The sequence below is a fragment of the Protopterus annectens genome, chromosome 4.part0 (genome assembly GCF_019279795.1).
Source record: "Protopterus annectens isolate FY-2018-M chromosome 4.part0, PAN1.0, whole genome shotgun sequence".
In the NCBI taxonomy this organism is placed as follows: Eukaryota; Metazoa; Chordata; order Ceratodontiformes; family Protopteridae; genus Protopterus; species Protopterus annectens.
In genome coordinates, this window is record NC_056733.1 from 919271608 (window position 1) to 919290617 (window position 19010).

At 41.7% G+C, this 19010-nt stretch overlaps 1 protein-coding gene across 1 annotated transcript in view; it reads left to right on the plus strand.

Moving 5' to 3' along the window:
• Window positions 1-19010, plus strand: part of SPPL3 (signal peptide peptidase like 3) — a 1529337-nt gene that overhangs the window by 684686 nt on the left and 825641 nt on the right. Inside the window, exon 4 of the mRNA XM_044069819.1 lies at window positions 17790-17909. Within this exon, the coding sequence (XP_043925754.1) occupies window positions 17790-17909 (120 nt within the window). The remainder of the gene's footprint in view (window positions 1-17789; window positions 17910-19010) is intronic.

The window sequence follows — 19010 nt, forward strand, 5'->3', positions numbered from 1 at the left end:
CAGTGTCCTTACATTTCAAGCAAATGTTCATATGTCTGGAAATGGGCGTTATTAAAGAAATGTAGATGTCAAACCATTCAGCACAAACCATTTTATAGTGGTAATATTTTTAGGATTCTAGGTCTTAAATTAGATTTTGCATATTACAATAAATACAGTAACTATTGTGTATAATTTTGTAAACCACTTGTATCTCCGCAACCACCAAGTTATACACATACTTTCAGTAGCATTTTGTTCATTCACCTTAGTGGTTTAATATAAGGCTAAGCAATTTTGTCTGTGCCACTTGGTTAAAATATTTAGAGCAACATGGCATTTATGACCATATAAATGACTGTATAAGCAGTTAATACAGTAGATATAAAACATTTACACACCCCTGGTAAAATGCCAGGTTTTTGTGATATAAGAGACGGCAATAAAAAATTTCAAAATTTTTCCCACCTTTAATGTGACCTATAACCTGTACAATTCAATTGAAAAACAAATCTGTTAGGGGAAAAAATAGTAAAACAAAAAAGTACAACAAGCTGGTTGCAAAAGTGTGCACACCCTTAAACTTTGTTGAAGCACCTTTTGATTTATTACAGCATTCAGCCTTTCAGCCTTCTTGGGTAGGAGTCTGTCAGCATGACACATCTTGACTTGGCAATATTTGCCCACTCTTTTTTGCAAAAGTGCTCTAAATCTGTCAGATTGCAAGAGCATCTCTTGTGCACAGCCCTGTTCAGGTCACCCAACAGATTTTCTATTGGATTTAAGCAGTGGCAGCTGTTGACTTCAAATCAAAGGGGGGCTGCAGGAGACAGCTGAATGGGTGGGACCAATGGGAAGGGGTGTGGCCAACTAGAAAAGGGAGGGGCTATGCTCAAAAATACAAAAACTGGAACTTTAAATATGCTGCCCTGGGTGCCAAACTGTTGTTATGAGAGTCCAGTCAAGACAAAATGAAGTGTAGAAGAAAAAAAGTATTTCAGTGCATTGGCTGCATGACCGCATACTTAATAATCTAGATGGAAACAAAACGGTTGAGGCATGAAAAAATAAATTACTTTTTAAATACATTACTGAATGCCAGTCAGTTAAGTATAAGAAACAAGCAGCATTCAGCTCAAACCACTTCTCCTTGTTACTGCAGTTTTAATTATTTTATATTCAGCTTTATAAAAGTACCAAGTAACATGCTGAAAGTAGCAATCTCTGATACCCCCACTGATAAAAATGTTTCTTATCCAGAAAAGACCTGCTGCCTGACTACTATTTACTTGTTTCATGGTGAAAACATGATCAAAGTAAAAAAGTGAACAAGAAACAAGCTCAAGATAAATTGCTTAAAGGATTACTGCACATGTTATGGACCACACATGATAGACTGGCATTCTGTTTAGTTTATGGGTAAAGCCTGCAAAGATGACTGCAAGTCTCCAACAAAGGTAATGAGCTTCTTAAAATACTGTAATCCTGTCCTTTATTACAAATACTGTCATATGCTTTTCAATACCCAAGGCTTATACGTTATCTAGTTATGCAAGTATTCTCTGCATGGCAACAAAAAAAGGCTTTCAGTGTTGGTAGTTCTTTAACAGTATGCTTATTAAAGCTTACTTGCATCTTACAATCTGACAAGGTTACCTGATGGTCATGAAAGCATTGCTGCTTAAACAGAGCAACGGGCACTTTCTGAATAAGAAGCATAAATCAACAGTATAAAATTATGACAGAAAACCAGAACTTTCTGCAAAATCAAGCAAGGACAGATGAACAGCCACTGTAGTACTTGTGTCTACCTTGGATGGGGGGATACTCTGCGCACTTACACTGCTTGCCTTGTTTGGACACATCCAGAGTCACTGCATGGGGGAGTGGGGTGCAACAAGTATGTCACAATTTGAAATGTCTCTGGCTGACTGTGATGGCCCTGACACATTTGTCATACCTCTCAACCTCCGAGCAAGAAATCTGGACAAGGTCATACATAGAAGTGGGACAAAGGCCCAAAAATAAGGACAGTTTTTAAATATTGCTCTTATAAACTTTGGGTCTTGCACTAGTATGAATTTTCTGAAGGGTATGAAATCTGAAACTCAAATGTTTGTCATTATTTTCTAGCTTCAGTCTTTAATGATTTGCCACTAATTTGCTAAAAAAACAATTTTATGAAAAATGGACCAAAAATGTGATGCAAAAATATAAAATAGCCACACAAATGTGATGCAAAAATATAAAATAAAAAATAAAACACAGTTCAAACGGAGTTAATGCTCTATTGTAGACAAAACCAGGAACCAAATAAAATGTAGAAAGAGTCCATAGAGCAAAACAATGGTGAGGTTTCCAAAAAGTTCAAAATGCTGTCAGACATAAAAGTTACGAAATCCTTAATTTAGTAAAAGCAGGTTTATTCAGACAAAATGCAAGGATGGTGAGCGCTTTCGCTATAATAGCTTCTTCAGACCAAAATACAATCAATAGACTGTTGCTGTGATATTTAACTAAAAAAAGGCGCCAAACCTGATAAAATTTAAAGAAACATGACCATGAACAAATAATCAAAAATACAAATGCATCTCAAAATCAATAATGACAAAAAGTATTTGTAAAACCTCAGTGAGCTTCCACACCTTAAGTCTGAAAATGAATTCACATAATAACATGAACAGGAGTAGCTGCATATTGATGGCTAAAGGTGTATGGGCATGTCGGGTGGTTACTACACTGCAAAACTTGTATGTAATGGTGGAGATATTTGGAAGGCATGAGCAAGCACACCAGTATATTAAAGCCATAGCACCAGTTGAACTGGAGGCTGGTAAATAGATTTAGTAAGGGATTTTGTCCATGCACAAATATTTCAACAGTGATTCTTTGCAGTGGCGTCCATTATCTGATTCAAGGTAAGTTAACCTTGATGTCCTTTATTTAAAAAAAAAAATAAATCAATAAAAAAATTTTACTTTGTTATAAGTGATTTTTGGACACAAGAAAAAGGAAGGGGAAAATATAGCAATGTGGTTTGTACGAAGACAAATCCAGGGACACTGCAAAAGGGTTTTTTTTTTTTGCAAATCAACTGGTGGAGTAAAAACATATGAAGGCAAACACTGCATACCAACACACTTTGCACATGTAAATCTCAATTTTTAACAAGGTGGAAGCATGAAGTGGTACCTTAACACATAAATTAAGATCTAAACTGGTTAATAGTATAAATGTTTTATTCTTTAGCTCCTTGGTTCAAGACCTTACTGGATGTGATTGCAGTCAAGTAAGGCCATGGCTATAGTGAGCAAAAAAATGTCCCCTCTAACAAAGGAAATGCTAGAGCAAAGATTAAATTACACGAGTCAAGCACCCTGCTGAGATCTGCCAATCAATGGAATTACCAGGTAAAATTACCCTCAGGACTTTGACCGCTAGGGAAGCTAAGTGTTATAGGGTAGGGGAGAAGTAAATGGACTGGAATTCATTGTCTCACAAATTAGTGCCATTTAAACTAAATTAGAAAAAAAGGCAGCAGTAAACAGCACTTTGAGTGTGTTCTGTGGCATTTGCACTGTTTCTCTCTTAAGTAGTCATCCAGCAGCAGGGAATGTCACTTACACTGTTCTATTTTACTCGGTACTTTGTACGCATGCAACATCTATGAAATGACAGGAACTTTAGGGAAACGGAGGCCTGCATGATGTAACATTTTTGAGCCAAACAATGATTTCTGGGATATTGGATGGCAACTTGATTTATCCAACCACGTCAATATGCCAGCCTCCAGGTGGTCTGGAATTACATATAAAAATATTTAAAATCCTGTAAATAATCCCAGAGTGCTGTTAGTGTAGGAAACATCATGCCATGATGTTTTAAACATGTTTTTAAGTGTGTGGGTGCAGTACTCTAACAGTGCAAGCAAACTTCGTGTAAGTAGCACTAAACCTCTCTTCCCCTGCTGCTCTCAGCTCCTTGTAAAATCTGTTTGACAGTCAACTATATCTCTCAACTTCACAGCACAAGAAATCTGGAAAAAGCCAAACTTTGGGGGGGGGGGAGCCCAAAAACCAGGGACACATTTTAAACATTGTTTGTATTATCTTGAAAAGTTGCTAATATAAAATGCTGTTTTACCACCACACATTTCTCTGCCAAGTCTTGAACCCAGGACCCTATGCAAAACAGTCAGAGCAACATGCTGCTATGCCAAATCAGCTGTTTTATGAAAGAGAGGAAGACCGAAACTTAAATGGCTACCATTTAGTGAATTCAGTTCTCACCATAGCTGTCAACCTCTTGGTACAAAACACCTAGACAAAGCCAGTAATGGGGGAATACAGCCCTCAAGCATATTCATTGAATTCACTTCTCACCATAGCTCTCAACCTTAGCACAAAAAACCTGGACAAAGCCAATAATGGGGGAATACAGTCCCAAAAATAGGGATACATATATTCATCTTATAAACGTAGAAAATTGGCAGAATAAAAGGTTTTGTGTTACTATGTGCTTTCTGAAGAATATGAAGTCTGAAATTCAAATGCCTGTCAATTTTATTTAACATTTGTTAACCAGGAAAGTCCAACTTGGAACAAAAGCCAATTTTCAGCAGCGGTCCAGGGAGAAATACTGCAGACACATGTCTTTGTAACATGGGGAGGACACCAGAGCAAACCCACACACAAACATAGGGTGGACATGCAGACTCCATACAGAAGGCACCCCAGCCAAGGATAAAACGAGAGAACCTCTAGCTGTGAGGCAACAATGCTACCACTGCACCTGCACCATTAACTATTTTAAGGAATTAAAAATTCAGAAACCACAGATTTTTGTGGAGCAGAACAAAATGAGGCAAAAATCTGCAAAAGTTTCACAAATGGTGGTGAGTAGGGAATTCAGGCTCTTGTTACCTGCACCCTAGGGTACAAGGTTCAAGCCTGAGGTGTTCTCTAACCACCACCAGCAGATATCCTGAGCTCTCTATAGCCACCAGTATAAATCAACTGGGGCATTGCGCACACGCGCACACACACACACCATTCTGTACCTGCAATAATCCAAGCTGTTCCTTCCATCCTGAATAATCCAAGCTGTTCCTTGTAAGATAATCCAAAGCTGTTCCATCCCGAGTTTCTCGGCTTGTGAAATAATCCAAAACAGCTTGTGTGCGTTTGTGCCAGAATACACACTTCTGGTTTCCAGGTTCCTGTTTGCGAACTTTCCAAGACTGCTGACCTTGCAGTCCCGATCCCCTTCCAGTCTATGTGGTTAGCACCACATAGACTCTGGGGCATCAGCAGTCTGCTGCCTTTCCTGAATCTGGACTGGTAAGGCAGCTGTCCGGATTCACTTTCTATGCGAGGTTAGGAGGATTTATCGGATTGTACCATTGTGGTTCACAGCTGGGTGGTCTGCAGTCCGATATCACGAGCTGCCACTGGATTTAGGTCTGGGCCATTCCAAAATTTTAATTTTCTTCTGGTAATACCATTCTTCTGTTGATTTTGATGTATGCTTAGGGTCATTGTCATGTTGAAAGGTAAAATTCCTCTTCATCTTCAGCTTTCTAGCAGACGCATGAAGGTTTTGGGCAAAAGTGACTGGTATTTGGAACTGTTCGTAATTCCCTCCTCCTTGATTAAAGCCCCAGTTCCAGCTGAAGAAAAGCAACCCCAAAACATGATAAATATGATACTGCCACCACCATGCTTCACCATGGGGATGGTGTTCTTTTGGTGATGCAAAGTGTTTTTGTGCCAAATGTACCTTTTGGAATTGTGGCCAAAAAGTTCAGCCTTGGTCTCATCAGACCATAACACATTTTCCCCATGCTTTTGGGAGACCATGTATTGTTTTGCAAATTTTAGCTGGGCCTGGATGTTTTTCTGTGTAAGAAATGGCTTCTGTCTTGCTACCCTACAGCCCAGACAAATGGAGAATACAGGAGATTGGTGTCACATGTAGTACACAACCAGTACTTGCCAGAAATTCCTGCAGCTCCTTCAGTGTTGCTGTAGGTCTCTTGGCAGACTCCCTGTCCAGTTTTTGTCTGGTCTTTTTATCAGTTTTGGAAGGACGTCCAGTTCTTTGCAACGTCACTGTTGTCCCTTATTTTCTCCACTATTTGATGACTGTCTTCACTGTGTTCCATGGTATATCCAATGCTGTGGAAATTTTTTGTACCCTTCTCCTGACTGATAATGTTCAACAGTGAGATCCCTTTGATGTTTTGTTAAGTGCTCTGCGAACCATGGCTTTTGCTGTAGCAGACAACCGAGTAAAGGCAGGAAAATCCTACTAGGATAGCTGAACATTATTTGGGGTTAATCAGAGTCTCTTTAATTGATGGCAGGTGTGTACCGAAGAAGACTGAATGCTGTAATTAAATCAAAAGGTGCTTTAACAAAGTGTTAGTTTAAGGGTGTGCACACAACAAAGTATTAGTTTAAGGGTGTGCACACTTATGCAACCAGCTTATTGTACATTTTATATTTTTCCCCCAACAGATTTGTTTTTCAATTGAATTGTGCAGGTTATACAACACATTAAAGGTGGGAGAAGTTTTGAAGTGATTTATTGTGGTCTCATTTTTTATATCACAAAAACCTGGCATTTTAATAGGGGTGTGTACACTTTTTGTATTCACTGTACATCTTTACCTGTACTAGCTAGAGGTCACATATCAGTACAGTTTTCCATTGTGTAAGCTTTAAGATGAAATATTTTAATATTCTTTATGTAGCATTGTTTGGGAATGATTGATGCGAATATGATCAAGCAACATTTGGTGCCCAGAGGTGTGGGTAGGATGCAACTGCAGAAACACCTGGAAGTAGTATGCAGTGAGTTAAGGGGATAATTAATAGGGCATATAAAATACTACAGGGTAACTATAGGAATTAGAGGCTGGAAGAGACATCCCAAATACCCAACTAAGTCTTGAAGATTCAGAGTTTTGAAAGTTTTTGCATGTGTGTTTATACAGCATGCAGACTCCAGAAATTTTTTCCTTAGATAGATGGCAAATGTTGGATGTGTGAGGAAGAAAGCCGTAACCTGGAACATGTGTTGAGAGTTTAAAAATTGCTTAGAGCACTCTTAGAAATAATGGAGTGGCAAATGGGTCTAACTAAGGAAAGGATTTTTTGAACTGGGATACAGAATCTGAATTGCCTAGACATAGTAAGTCCTTGTTAAGTTGAACTCTGGTGGCTACCAAAAAAGCAATTATGAGAAAATGGAAATTGAAGCCCAAACCCAACTGTGTAAGTAGTGGTTGTTCTAACCGAGATAAAAGAACTGGAAGTGGAATCTTTTAGAAAAGGGTAGGAGCAAATTGCATAAAAAAGTAAATTGTGAGAGCAGTACATGCAGAATAGTGTTTTGGAGGCAGAGTAAGGTTTAGGGGAAGACCGGAATTTATCCTTTTATGTAATGTTGGATTGTTTAAATGTGAAGATTTTAAGGAGGTTTGTTTTTTATTTGCCTATGTCTTAAGTGATAATGCAATAAAATGTTAAAAAAAAAAGAAGAAATGTTTTCTGACATTACTGTGTAACAGGGTATAGATGTAGGGGGAAGCAACAAATTATTTATCTGCTCCAGTATTAACTCGTGCCAGTGACTTGGCTTCGAAATGTTAACTTTAGTCAGATTTTGTAATCACTTGCCACATTGCCACATAATCCACTTCAGTGTCACCTGATGACCACAGTAGGCAGCTTGATAAGTTATATTGTTGTAGCTTTAGTCCCAGTTCCCTAATCTTGTCTGGCTTCTGTTATCCACTCATCATTTGGAAGTCTTGCACAACCAGCAGTAAATATATCCTTTCTGTATGCGTCTTTCCTGTACAGTAAACTGAAACTGTTTAACGCCAATCACACAGGGAAGCAAGTATAAATGAAGCACTTAGAATTGGGCAGTCCACTGTCCCTGTTCTTTGTAGTTACATATATGTTGTGTGCTGTCTAAAGCAGTGTTTGTGTTAGGCCTCTAACTTCATAGGGGATCTTATGAGGCCAGTCTCCATTTTTGTATGTCCCAAAATGCTTTTTCTTTGTTAACCATTTAGTGGGTGAGCTGATCTAAGCAGTCATGACCCAATCCTTAAGATGGAATTCTATTTTATTTATTTATTTAACATTTGTTAACTGGGAAAGTCAGACTTGGAACAAAGCCAATTTTCAGTGGAGGCTCGGGGAAAAACACTCCAGATTGCATGTCTTTGTAACGGGAGAGGAAATGGGAGTACCCGGAGGAAACCCATACGAACGCAGGGAGGACATGCAGATTCTGCACAGAAGGCACCCCAGCCGAGAATCGAACTGGAGAACCTCTTGCTGTGAGGTGACAACGCTACCTCTGCACTGTCCATTTATACTGTATGAAATAAATACTAGGTTACACAGTGCACAGCAGTTTCAGTTTGGTTAGTTCATGCCAGGGCTTATGATGAGTTGCTTAGTTAGCTGTGTTTGTTAATGCTTTTCATTGTGCCTTTTGCACAATTAGTAGCAACGCACAAACTTGGAAATACCATTCTAAAGCATGTTTACAAAACACATCCAACACTTTGGGTTATAATTTGTAGTAATTTACTTGCTTTTCTGGTTTAGTTGTGCAGTGTCAGCACCTTATCTAGAACATGTGCATGGTGACTTGGACGTAATCTCACTTATTTTGTGTACGCTCACTGCTTGTGCTGGTCACCTTGTACATTTCTGCTAACTCTACCTTCAAACCTCCTCCAGCCAGTCACTTGATATGAAGTCACTTCTGGGTCTGTTCGTTTGTTACACAAAAATAATCTGTTTTGTACTACTTTTGTCATTAGGCCTGATCTCTTGGTAACCAGTTTTATGTCCCTCTTACACTTGAGCTGCATAGATACAGGCACTTGCATTCCTTTTTTTTTTCTTTGCTTCTGATGCAAACTCTCCATTCCTTGACTCATTAGCTTGCCTAATGGACCAAAAGTCAGATCCTTAAGTATCTAAATTTCACATTTGTCAAGACAGGTGTGAGGGAGTCTAGCTTACCAGCTTATTGGAATTAGAGATGTGACCCAGGAAGCACCTCTTCCTCCTGTCAAACATTAGTCCTGACCTGGTCCCTTATTTGTGAATGTCAGACAACATGGGCCAGGGCCAGGGGTTTTCCATTGTGGAACAGAAGTAAAGGTTTGAATAGCATTCAGTTGCATATAGGCTGTCATTGGCTGATATTTTGCCACATTGTAGCCTTGGTAATGTCAACTACGCAGCCACTGGAAACCGAGCAAAACCAAATTGATTGCAGAAGGAAGAATATACAGCTTTCTTTTGTGATGAGCAAAACAAGAACCACAAGCGTTTATACACCAACCCCCCCCCCAAAAAAAAAAAACATTCAGGAAATGCTGTATGAATAGTCTGTGCCTCAGTAACTCCAGTTGCACACCTATGATTAAACAGCAGTTGCATGCACATTCTGAACAAGTCAGTAAGTATAAAAAAATTCTAAATTTTCCTGTGAGCTAAGATTCCTTTTGCAGTTTATATTTTTTTTACATCACATACACATTTTCATTGTATTTTTTGTGCATTACAAATCTTTAATGTCTAAGAGGAGCTTACCCTTGCCCAGCAAAATGAGTACTTAAGGAATCAGTTTATCAGTTCTAGTATTTAAAAACAATGTATATATTTTTTTCAGCCTGTACACCAGTGGAATTGTAATTTGAGTTGTGCTGCCTTACCTTCCATCCACCAACCCTTTTACAGTCAGACTTTTTGGTTTAACAGTGCACATACTGCAGTAGTATGTGAGCTCCTATCTGAACTTAAACCATGTGTCCAGCATTTGATGTTCACATACCGACCCTCAGTCAAGCTGCTGAGGAAATTGCTGTTTTAATCAGCTGACCTGCAAGTGGAAACTGTCAGTGAAATGAAAATCTTCTGTTACTGTCCTCAGTAAAGACTATACCGTTATCTGTCCAGGTTCCATCTTGTTACACTCCTCCAAAATGCTAGAAAGATGTATCCACAGGCAGATTTTTGCCTGGCTGTGGATAAGCAGTCTCCTTTCCACTAGCTGTAATGGGTTTTGTTCAGTTAATGGCTCTGAGGCAGCACTGCTGGCTTTCACTGAGTGTTGACATGAAAAATATGGGGAAAAGATTAAGGGCTAGCCTCCTGGACTTTACAAAAGCAGTGGATAGAGTCTCGCACTTTGATTCAGATCCTGTCCAAGACTCGCACTGCTTCAGAAGATAGGATGACCATCTCAGAGTGTGATTCCTTGTCATTTTGCAGACATTTGACTGACAGGTTTACTTGAGTTGCTTCTCTCCAAGCTTAACTTGTACAATATGTAGATGACTCTGTCCTTTATGTACTTAGTAAACAGGATTACCAGAAACATTTCAGCTAATTCCTTTTACCAAATTTTCGAGATTGCTGTCCGTACCATGGTGTGCTGAACATTGCAGAACCTAAGGCTTTATAGTCAAGAAAACTTGTCTGAAGAAGCGTGCATTGGCAGCACGCGAAAGCGCTTACTTTTCTTGGATTTTATGTAATAAAGCTGTAATATGTCTGACACTGGATGTTTAAGCCTAACTTGTGACTGTTTTTCTTAGGATGCTGTTGGGTGCACTGAACTTGCAGCCATATTGTTAAAGTACCTTTGGAGCAATGGCCCTTGAACACAGCTGCTGTAACTGGTGTACAAGTTATTGTGTGTTAATCTGTTACCTGCAACAAGTTACAAGTGATGCCTCAAATACCATTTTTTGTCTTTTACTGTTTACTTATAGCCTCCCAGCCAGCCATACCTATCAACTTGTAGACATTGAAAATGGGGAACCGCCCTTGGAAAATAGGGACATTCAGCTAAAAATCTGGACATCTAATTAGCATAAAGTCTGAATACCAAATAACACCACTTTTCCTGCTGTGAGGAAAATAAAACACAAAGTGCTGGTTTTTGCCACTAGTACTTTGTCATGTAGAGTGGTTTTCTGTGTACTAGACAACTTCAAAAATCACGTATGAGTGGATTTAAGAAATTTGTGTGAGAAGTCAAGGCTGAAAATGGGGATATGCCTCCAAAAATAGGGGCATCCTGAGCTAGGCCTGAAAAGGACCATTCCTCTAAAATAGGGACATTTCTGAGGTCTGTAGCCCATATTTTAGTCCTGTTTTCTCATTACCCAACTCAAAAACACAAAGTGCTGGTTTTTGCCACTAGTACTTTGTCATGTAGAGTGGTTTTCTGTGTACTAGACAACTTCAAAAATCACGTATGAGTGGATTTAAGAAATTTGTGTGAGAAGTCAAGGCTGAAAATGGGGATATGCCTCCAAAAATAGGGGCATCCTGAGCTAGGCCTGAAAAGGACCATTCCTCTAAAATAGGGACATTTCTGAGGTCTGTAGCCCATATTTTAGTCCTGTTTTCTCATTACCCAACTCAAACTATTGTCCTTGCATTCTGTCATCTAATTTAGTATTGTACTTATAACACTTTTAAGGGTGTCTGTTGGTGTCACATCCGTTAACACTAAGAATATTGACCCAGTGTAGTACCTGCCTCTTGCTTACTTGTCAGTCCCTTCCTCCTAGACCACTGAAACTCGATGCTGTTCTGTTTGGACTAGCAGCACATTTCTCTGCATCCCCCCAGCATGACCAGACAGCATATGACTATCAACATTTGCTGAAGTTGTCAAAAACTCCAGCCTAATTCTCCCACACACCTACTTTAAAAATGTTGTTATTTAAGGGCACATTATCAGCATACAAACCTGCCTGTTCAGCGCCTGCTGTGAATCCGTTTGCAAACTGAGCCTCGAAGTGTGTGATGGGGATCCCGTTGTCAGAGGTGCTGGCAGAATGGGATGTTGTGTTCCCATTGTCGGAGGCGCTGGCTGAATGGGATGTTGGGATCCCATTGTCAGAGGCGCTGGCTGAATGGGATGCTGGGGATTCCTTTGTCAGAGGCACTGGCTGAATGGGATGCTGTGGATCCCTTTGTCAAAGGCGCTGGCTGAATGGGATGCTGGGAATCCCGATGTTTTTCTTGTTTCACTGTTGCAGTCATCACATTTGGGTTGTCCTTCAAGGATGCATCTGCAGTCCTTACAAATGGGTTGTCCTGTCAGGCAGCCCTTCGGTCGGCCGGATTCCAAAGTCTGGGTCTGGCCTCGGCTGGTGTCGCACTTCACCCGACGTCATAGCTGCAGTTATTCGGGTATAAAGGCATCAGCCGATGCCATTTTCCTCAGTCTTTCTTGCCGCGTGGCGCCCGAAGCAGAAGCTGTTCGCAAGTGCCGGTCAGTCAGAACCAGAGATTACTACTACCGAATACTACTTGGAAGACTTCTAAAAAGCTAAGTACCCCGTTGGGGACTCTTTCTTGCCTCAGCCGATGTCAGAAAAAGTGAATAACTGTTTAACTTGTGGGAAACAAATACCTCATAAAGATTTCCACTCTTACTGCTTACCTTGTCTAGGCCCAGACCACGACGTCGCAGCTTGTCTAGCCTGTGCTTCTTTTAACTGGCGGATGCTTAGACGTCGGTCGGAGTTTGCTGAGGAGTTTTTCGGCTCCGATTTTGCTTATATTATGCCGTCGGATCCTCCGACTTCACAAATATCTAAAAAACGCAAGGAAAAGGACCGACGCTCGCGGTCTGCGGTTTCGGCCGAAACCGCGGTTAAGTCAACCGCGAGTGTCTCGGTTTCGGCTGAAACCGAGCAAGCGGTTCCTCCTTCAGCCGAAAACTTTCCTTGTGCCGAGGCCTCTTCCAACCTCGTGGAATCGGCTTCTGATATTCCACCTGCTGTTACAGTTTCACAGGAATTATCAGACACTATTCCCTTGGATATTTGAACCCCTGCACGTGGAGCTGCTAGGCCACCTGCAGCCATGTCCATTAAGGCCTTTGCCAGGGCTAAAGCAGCTAAAACTACTAAATCTGTGCCTGCTAAGCCCCCCTCTCACAGACCTAGCTCTAGTTCACAAATGCTTAGTTTAGCAGGGGATCTCATTTCTTTAATCCGAGGATCACAACCTCAACCAGACAGGGCCTCTCACCCGCCTCCAGAGAAGAGGCCTAGAGCAGAGCCCCCCGAGCCAGTGTCTACAGATGATTCCTCTGATGACTCAAATGATACAGACCCTCCAGAGGCCCCATACTCCCCTTATGAAGACTCTGATGGTGAAGAGTCCATTCCTTCTGCCTCTCCGCCTGAGGAATTTTCCTTTGGGGAAACCCTGCGTGCTATGAGGGAACAATTTCAGTGGCAGGGCCAGGATTTTTCAGATTCAAGAAAAAGGCTTAGAACTTTTCTGCATTTACCACAACATAGGCCTTTAGCCATTCCTCCAGTTCTTTCTGTTGTAGATGCATTTAATGATGCTTGTACTGCTCCTGACTCTCTGCCTCCGGCCCCTGTTAAGCCCGATAGATACTACAGGGTCCCGGACACACATTACCACTTGTATAAGGCTCCCCTTGCAGATCCAGAGACCATCTCCCAAGGGCCTAAGACTGTAGCAGCCACCTCTGCCAAAAACCCCCTCCCCTCTGAAAGGGAATCCAGATCCTTAGAGAGATGGGGTAAAAAAGTTTACACTTCTGCTACTCTTTCAGCTAGGGCCTTGAACTGTCAATTTCACATGATGCAGTATCAAGAATTTTTGCTAGATCAGTTAACCAAAAAAGTGTCCTCAGATGAAACAGTAGACAAAAAATATGTGCAGGAAATGGTACATAACATTCAACAAGTCAGTAACCATTCCCTAAAATGCGGCTATGATGCACTGGAGGCTTCCTTTAGATCAGCCATGACTGGCACAGTCATCAGAAGGCATGCATGGCTAAAAGAACAGGCCTTACCAGACCATGTCAAATCAAAACTATTAGATGCTCCTATGGATAAGATCAATTTGTTTGGCTCTCCTGCACAACAAGTGCTGAAGAAGATGGAAGAAAAGGCAAAATCTGTCCAAACAGTTAAAGATTTCTTACAGGTCCAACCCCCAAGGTTTAGCAGGAATTGGCCCTCCAAGAATTGGTCCTTTCCAGACTCCTCCAGAACTGAGAGGCAGGAATAGGCGTTCAACAGGCAGAAACCAATCCAGGGGTGCCTACAGAGGACGTCAGTGGCAGGGCAACAACCAGCGAGGCACAGCCACAGACACAGCCACCACCACAACTACAGGTCAATCACAGTGACTTGGCTCTGGCACCGCCTACCAGGGAACAACTGCAAGCACCCTTAGGCGGAAAGCTAGCCTTATTTACAACAAACTGGCATTACATCACAAGAGACAAGTGGATTTTACAGATAATAGACCAAGGTTACAGGTTTCACTTCCATACTCTACCAGGGAAGAGAGGAATGCAAAACCTACCTCCAAATCAAAAGACAGAAGCACTAAAACAAATATCCCAATTATTAAGGATGAGAGCTGTAGAAAAGGTACCATCTATGGAGCAAGGGAAGGGATTTTACTCCAGACTCTTCCTGGTACCAAGAAAAGAAGGCAAATGGAGACCTATTCTCGACTTGTCCACTTTAAACACATTCCTCATTGTTCCAAAATTCAAAATGCTGACCCTACAGCAGCTTCTTCCCATGCTGGGCAAGGAGTCTTGGCTGGTGACTCTAGATCTCAAGGAGGCATACCTGCACGTCCCCATACGACCAAACTGCAGAAGATACCACAGATTTCTTGCAGGATCAGAGCATTATCAATTCTCAGCATTGCCCTTTGGTTTATCTGCTGCGCCCAGAGTGTTCATGAAATGCCTGGCATCAGTAATTGCTCATTGCAGGCTTCAGGGAATCCAAATCTACCCATACCTGGACGACTGCCTGATACAAGCGGACAACAAAAGCAAACTAGCAGAAGATTTACAAAGGGTCATTTATCTGCTACAAGCCCTGGGATACACAGTCAATATAAAAAAGTCAAGACTGATACCATCCCAGAGAATAACCTTTTTGGGTGCAGAGTTGGACACATCAAGGCAAATGGCATTCCTAACAGTAGAAAAACAGGAGCAGCTACCTCTCTACTTCTTGGCCTTAACCAAGCAAAACCATCTGAAGCAAGAATTCCTATGGTGGGCTCAGGCTTGTCAATCAAACACAGGATTGCCCTTTCACAGTACTCAACCAAGCCAAACCATCACGACAGACGCCTCAGACCTCGGTTGGGGGGCACACATGCTGGACAAGTGCATACAAGGCTTATGGTCTCAAAACCAGCTGCACCTACACATAAATCTAAAGGAAATGCTGGCAGTAAAACTGGCAATTCAGGCATTCAGACCATTCCTTCAACAAGGTCTATTGATGATAAGGACAGACAACACCACAGTTATGTGGTACATCAACAAACAGGGAGGCACACATTCGTATCCTCTTTGCCGGATGGCACTGGATCTCTGGAATGTGGCCCTGAGCTACAACATTCAGTTAAAAGCAATTTTTGTACCAGGAAAAGAAAACATCCTAGCAGACATTTTAAGCAGGACTACCACGGATGCCCACGGATGGATGCTGCATTCGGACATCTTCAAAACCATTACAAGAAAATGGGGACTCCCAGAAATAGACTTATTTGCATCCCCACGCATTCACCAACTAAAGAAATTCTGCACAAGGACGTACCACCCACTTGCTTGGAAGGTGGACTCCCTATCCTTCAGTTGGAAAAACCTGACAGCATATGCATTCCCACCACTTCCTTTGATGCACAAAGTGCTATTGAAGATCAAAGAGGACCGTCCAAGGATCATTCTGATAGCTCTAGACTGGCCAAGGCAACATTGGTACCCATTACTGAGGAGCATGTCTCTGAAACAAATATGGCCACTACCCCTGGTTCCCTTGCTGTTAACACAGAACAACAACAATCTGCATCCAAACCTGAAAACTCTGCAGCTGACTGCCTGGAACATTGCATAAGACCAATTAACCCAAATTTATCCCAAAGGGTTAAAGACATTATCCTTGAGGCTCGCAGACCCTCAACAAGAAAAAATTATTCAGCAAAATGGAAAAGATATCTCATTTGGAGTACTGCAAAAGGAGAAGATGTGTCACTGGTAAACATAGCCAACATTCTGGAATACTTGGCAGAGCTCTTCCACACAGGCCTGTCCTATTCCTCCATTAAGATTCATGCATCAGCTATTTCAGCAGAATACGACTTAGATCCTCCTGTCTTACATCCTCTGCTCAGACAGTTTCTGAGAGGAATTAAACATGTAAAGCCTCCTAGGAAGCCACCATTACCAGCCTGGGACTTGAACTTTGTGCTAGAAAAATTGACACTTCCTCCTTTCGAACCAGCAGCAACAGCAGAATTGCAATACTTATCATGGAAGACTGCTTTCCTGCTGGCAATCACTTCAGCAAGAAGGGTATCTGAACTTCAGGCATTAATGGCAGTGCAACCCTTCCTGATCTTCCATCAAGATAGAGTGTCCATGAGAACAAATCCTTCCTTTATGCCTAAGGTGGTTTCCAGAGTTTCTTTAAATCAGGCTATCCACCTTACCTACATTCTTCCCTAACCCACAGAACAGGGGAGAAAGACTGCTGCATACCTTGGATGTACATAGACAATTACGCTACTACCTGGACAGGACCAAAGGCAATAGAAAAACTGACCAGCTTCTGGTAGCATATGCAACAGGAATGGAAGGAAAAGCAATTTCAAAACAGACAATCTCAAAATGGATAGGAAATTGCATTAGATTTTGTTACTCTTTTCATGGAAAGGCAACTCCAGAAAACATCAGGCCTCACTCTACAAGGGCAACAGCCACTACTACAGCTTTCCTACGAGGAGTGGCTACCAAAGACATTTTAGAAGCTGCTACTTGGAGCTCCGTGCATACATTTGCCAAGCATTATAATCTACCTTTATACTCTAGATCCCGAGCAGGTTTTGCAACTGCTGTTTTGCAAGGGATCTTAACTACACCATAATCATCTTTCTACCCATATGTTAGGACTGCAGATGCATCCTTGAAGGACATAGTACAGTTTTGTACCTACCATAAATGTAGATGTCCGAGAGGTATGCATCTGCAGTCAGGATTACCCACCCTCCTTCCCCTCTGTGGTACTCCTAGGGTATTTGCCCATCTTGTAGCTAGCTGGGGGAATCTATTATGGTGTATTTGTTTGTATATATGTATATACATGCTTATATTGTTTGCTCTCTATTTGGAATCTTTTGCATTTATCCAAATTTAGCCTTCCTAGAGGGCACCTGGCATCTGGGGCAAGAAACACTGAGGAAAATGGCGTCGGCTGATGCCTTTATACCCAATTCACAGCAGCTATGACGTCGGGTGAAGTGCGACATCAGCCGAGGCCGGACCCAGACTTTGGAATCCGGCCGACCGAAGGGCTGCCTGAGGCAGGACAACCCATATGTTAGGACTGCAGATGCATACCTCTCTGACATCTACATTTATGGTAGGTACAAAACTGTACTTTTCTGCTTCTCATTTTGTGTAAAATGTTTTCTAATGGTGGAGTATTGGCAGGGTGGATTCGACTTTATGAAATTTCGTTTGTGCAGGTGTGCCACTTTGTAGATGGCTTCTGGTAGTATTTGTAATGTACAATAATGCTGCTGTAAAGAGCTTACCTGGTTTGAGTACTTGCTGTTAGTGAGGGCACTATTTCAGCTGGGATTGTTGGAAGGAAATTTAATTTATTATAGCACTGCTTTGATGTGCTTTTTCAGATGCTTAATTTTCTTTTGTTTCTCTTTCATTAGGTATCCAGACAATTGACTCAACGCAAGCACTGTTCCTTCCAATTGGGGCCTCTGTGTCACTCCTAGTCATGTTCTTTTTCTTTGATTCTGTCCAAGTCGTTTTCACCATATGTACAGCAGGTATGAAATAGTTTTTCATTTTTGTTGTGTACAAGAGTACAAAGTGTAGGATGGTGGTTCAAATGGACTGCTGCTGTTGTAGGAAAACTATGAAGGCTGCTCAGAGAGTATCAAGACCACGTAATGGAAGCTGTACAAGTACAAAAGCACATTACTGGGGGGGGGGGTGATGACTGAAATGGCAGGATTAAAGCAGGGTATGGAAGCTGTACAAGTACAAAAGCACATTACTGGGGGTGATGACTGAAATGGCAGGATTAAAGCAGGGTATGGAAGCTGTACAAGTACAAAAGCACATTACTGGGGGTGATGACTGAAATGGCAGGATTAAAGCAGGGTATGGAAGCTGTACAAGTACAAAAGCACATTACTGGGGTGATGACTGAAATGGCAGGATTAAAGCAGGGTATGGAAGCTGTACAAGTACAAAAGCACATTACTGGGAGGGGGTGACTGAAATGGCAGGATTAAAGCAGGGTATGGAAGCTGTACAAGTACAAAAGCACATTACTGGGGGTGATGACTGAAATGGCAGGATTAAAGCAGGGTATGGAAGCTGTACAAGTACAAAAGCACATTACTGGGGGGGGGTGATGACTGAAATGGCAGGATTAAAGCAGGGTATGGAAGCTGTACAAGTACAAAAGCACATTACTGGGGGGGGTGATGACTGAAATGGCAGGATTAAAGCAGGGTATGGAAGCTGTACAAGTACAAAAGCACATTACTGGGGGGGATGACTGAAATGGCAGGATTAAAGCAGGGTATGGAAGCTGTACAAGTACAAAAGCACATTACTGGGGGGGGGTGATGACTGAAATGGCAGGATTAAGGCAGGGTATGGAAGCTGTACAAGTACAAAAGCACATTACTGGGGGGGGGTGACTGAAATGGCAGGATTAAGGCAGGGTATGGAAGCTGTACAAGTACAAAAGCACATTACTGGGGGTGATGACTGAAATGGCAGGATTAAAGCAGGGTATGGAAGCTGTACAAGTACAAAAGCACATTACTGGGGGGGTGATGACTGAAATGGCAGGATTAAAGCAGGGTATGGAAGCTGTACAAGTACAAAAGCACATTACTGGGGTGATGACTGAA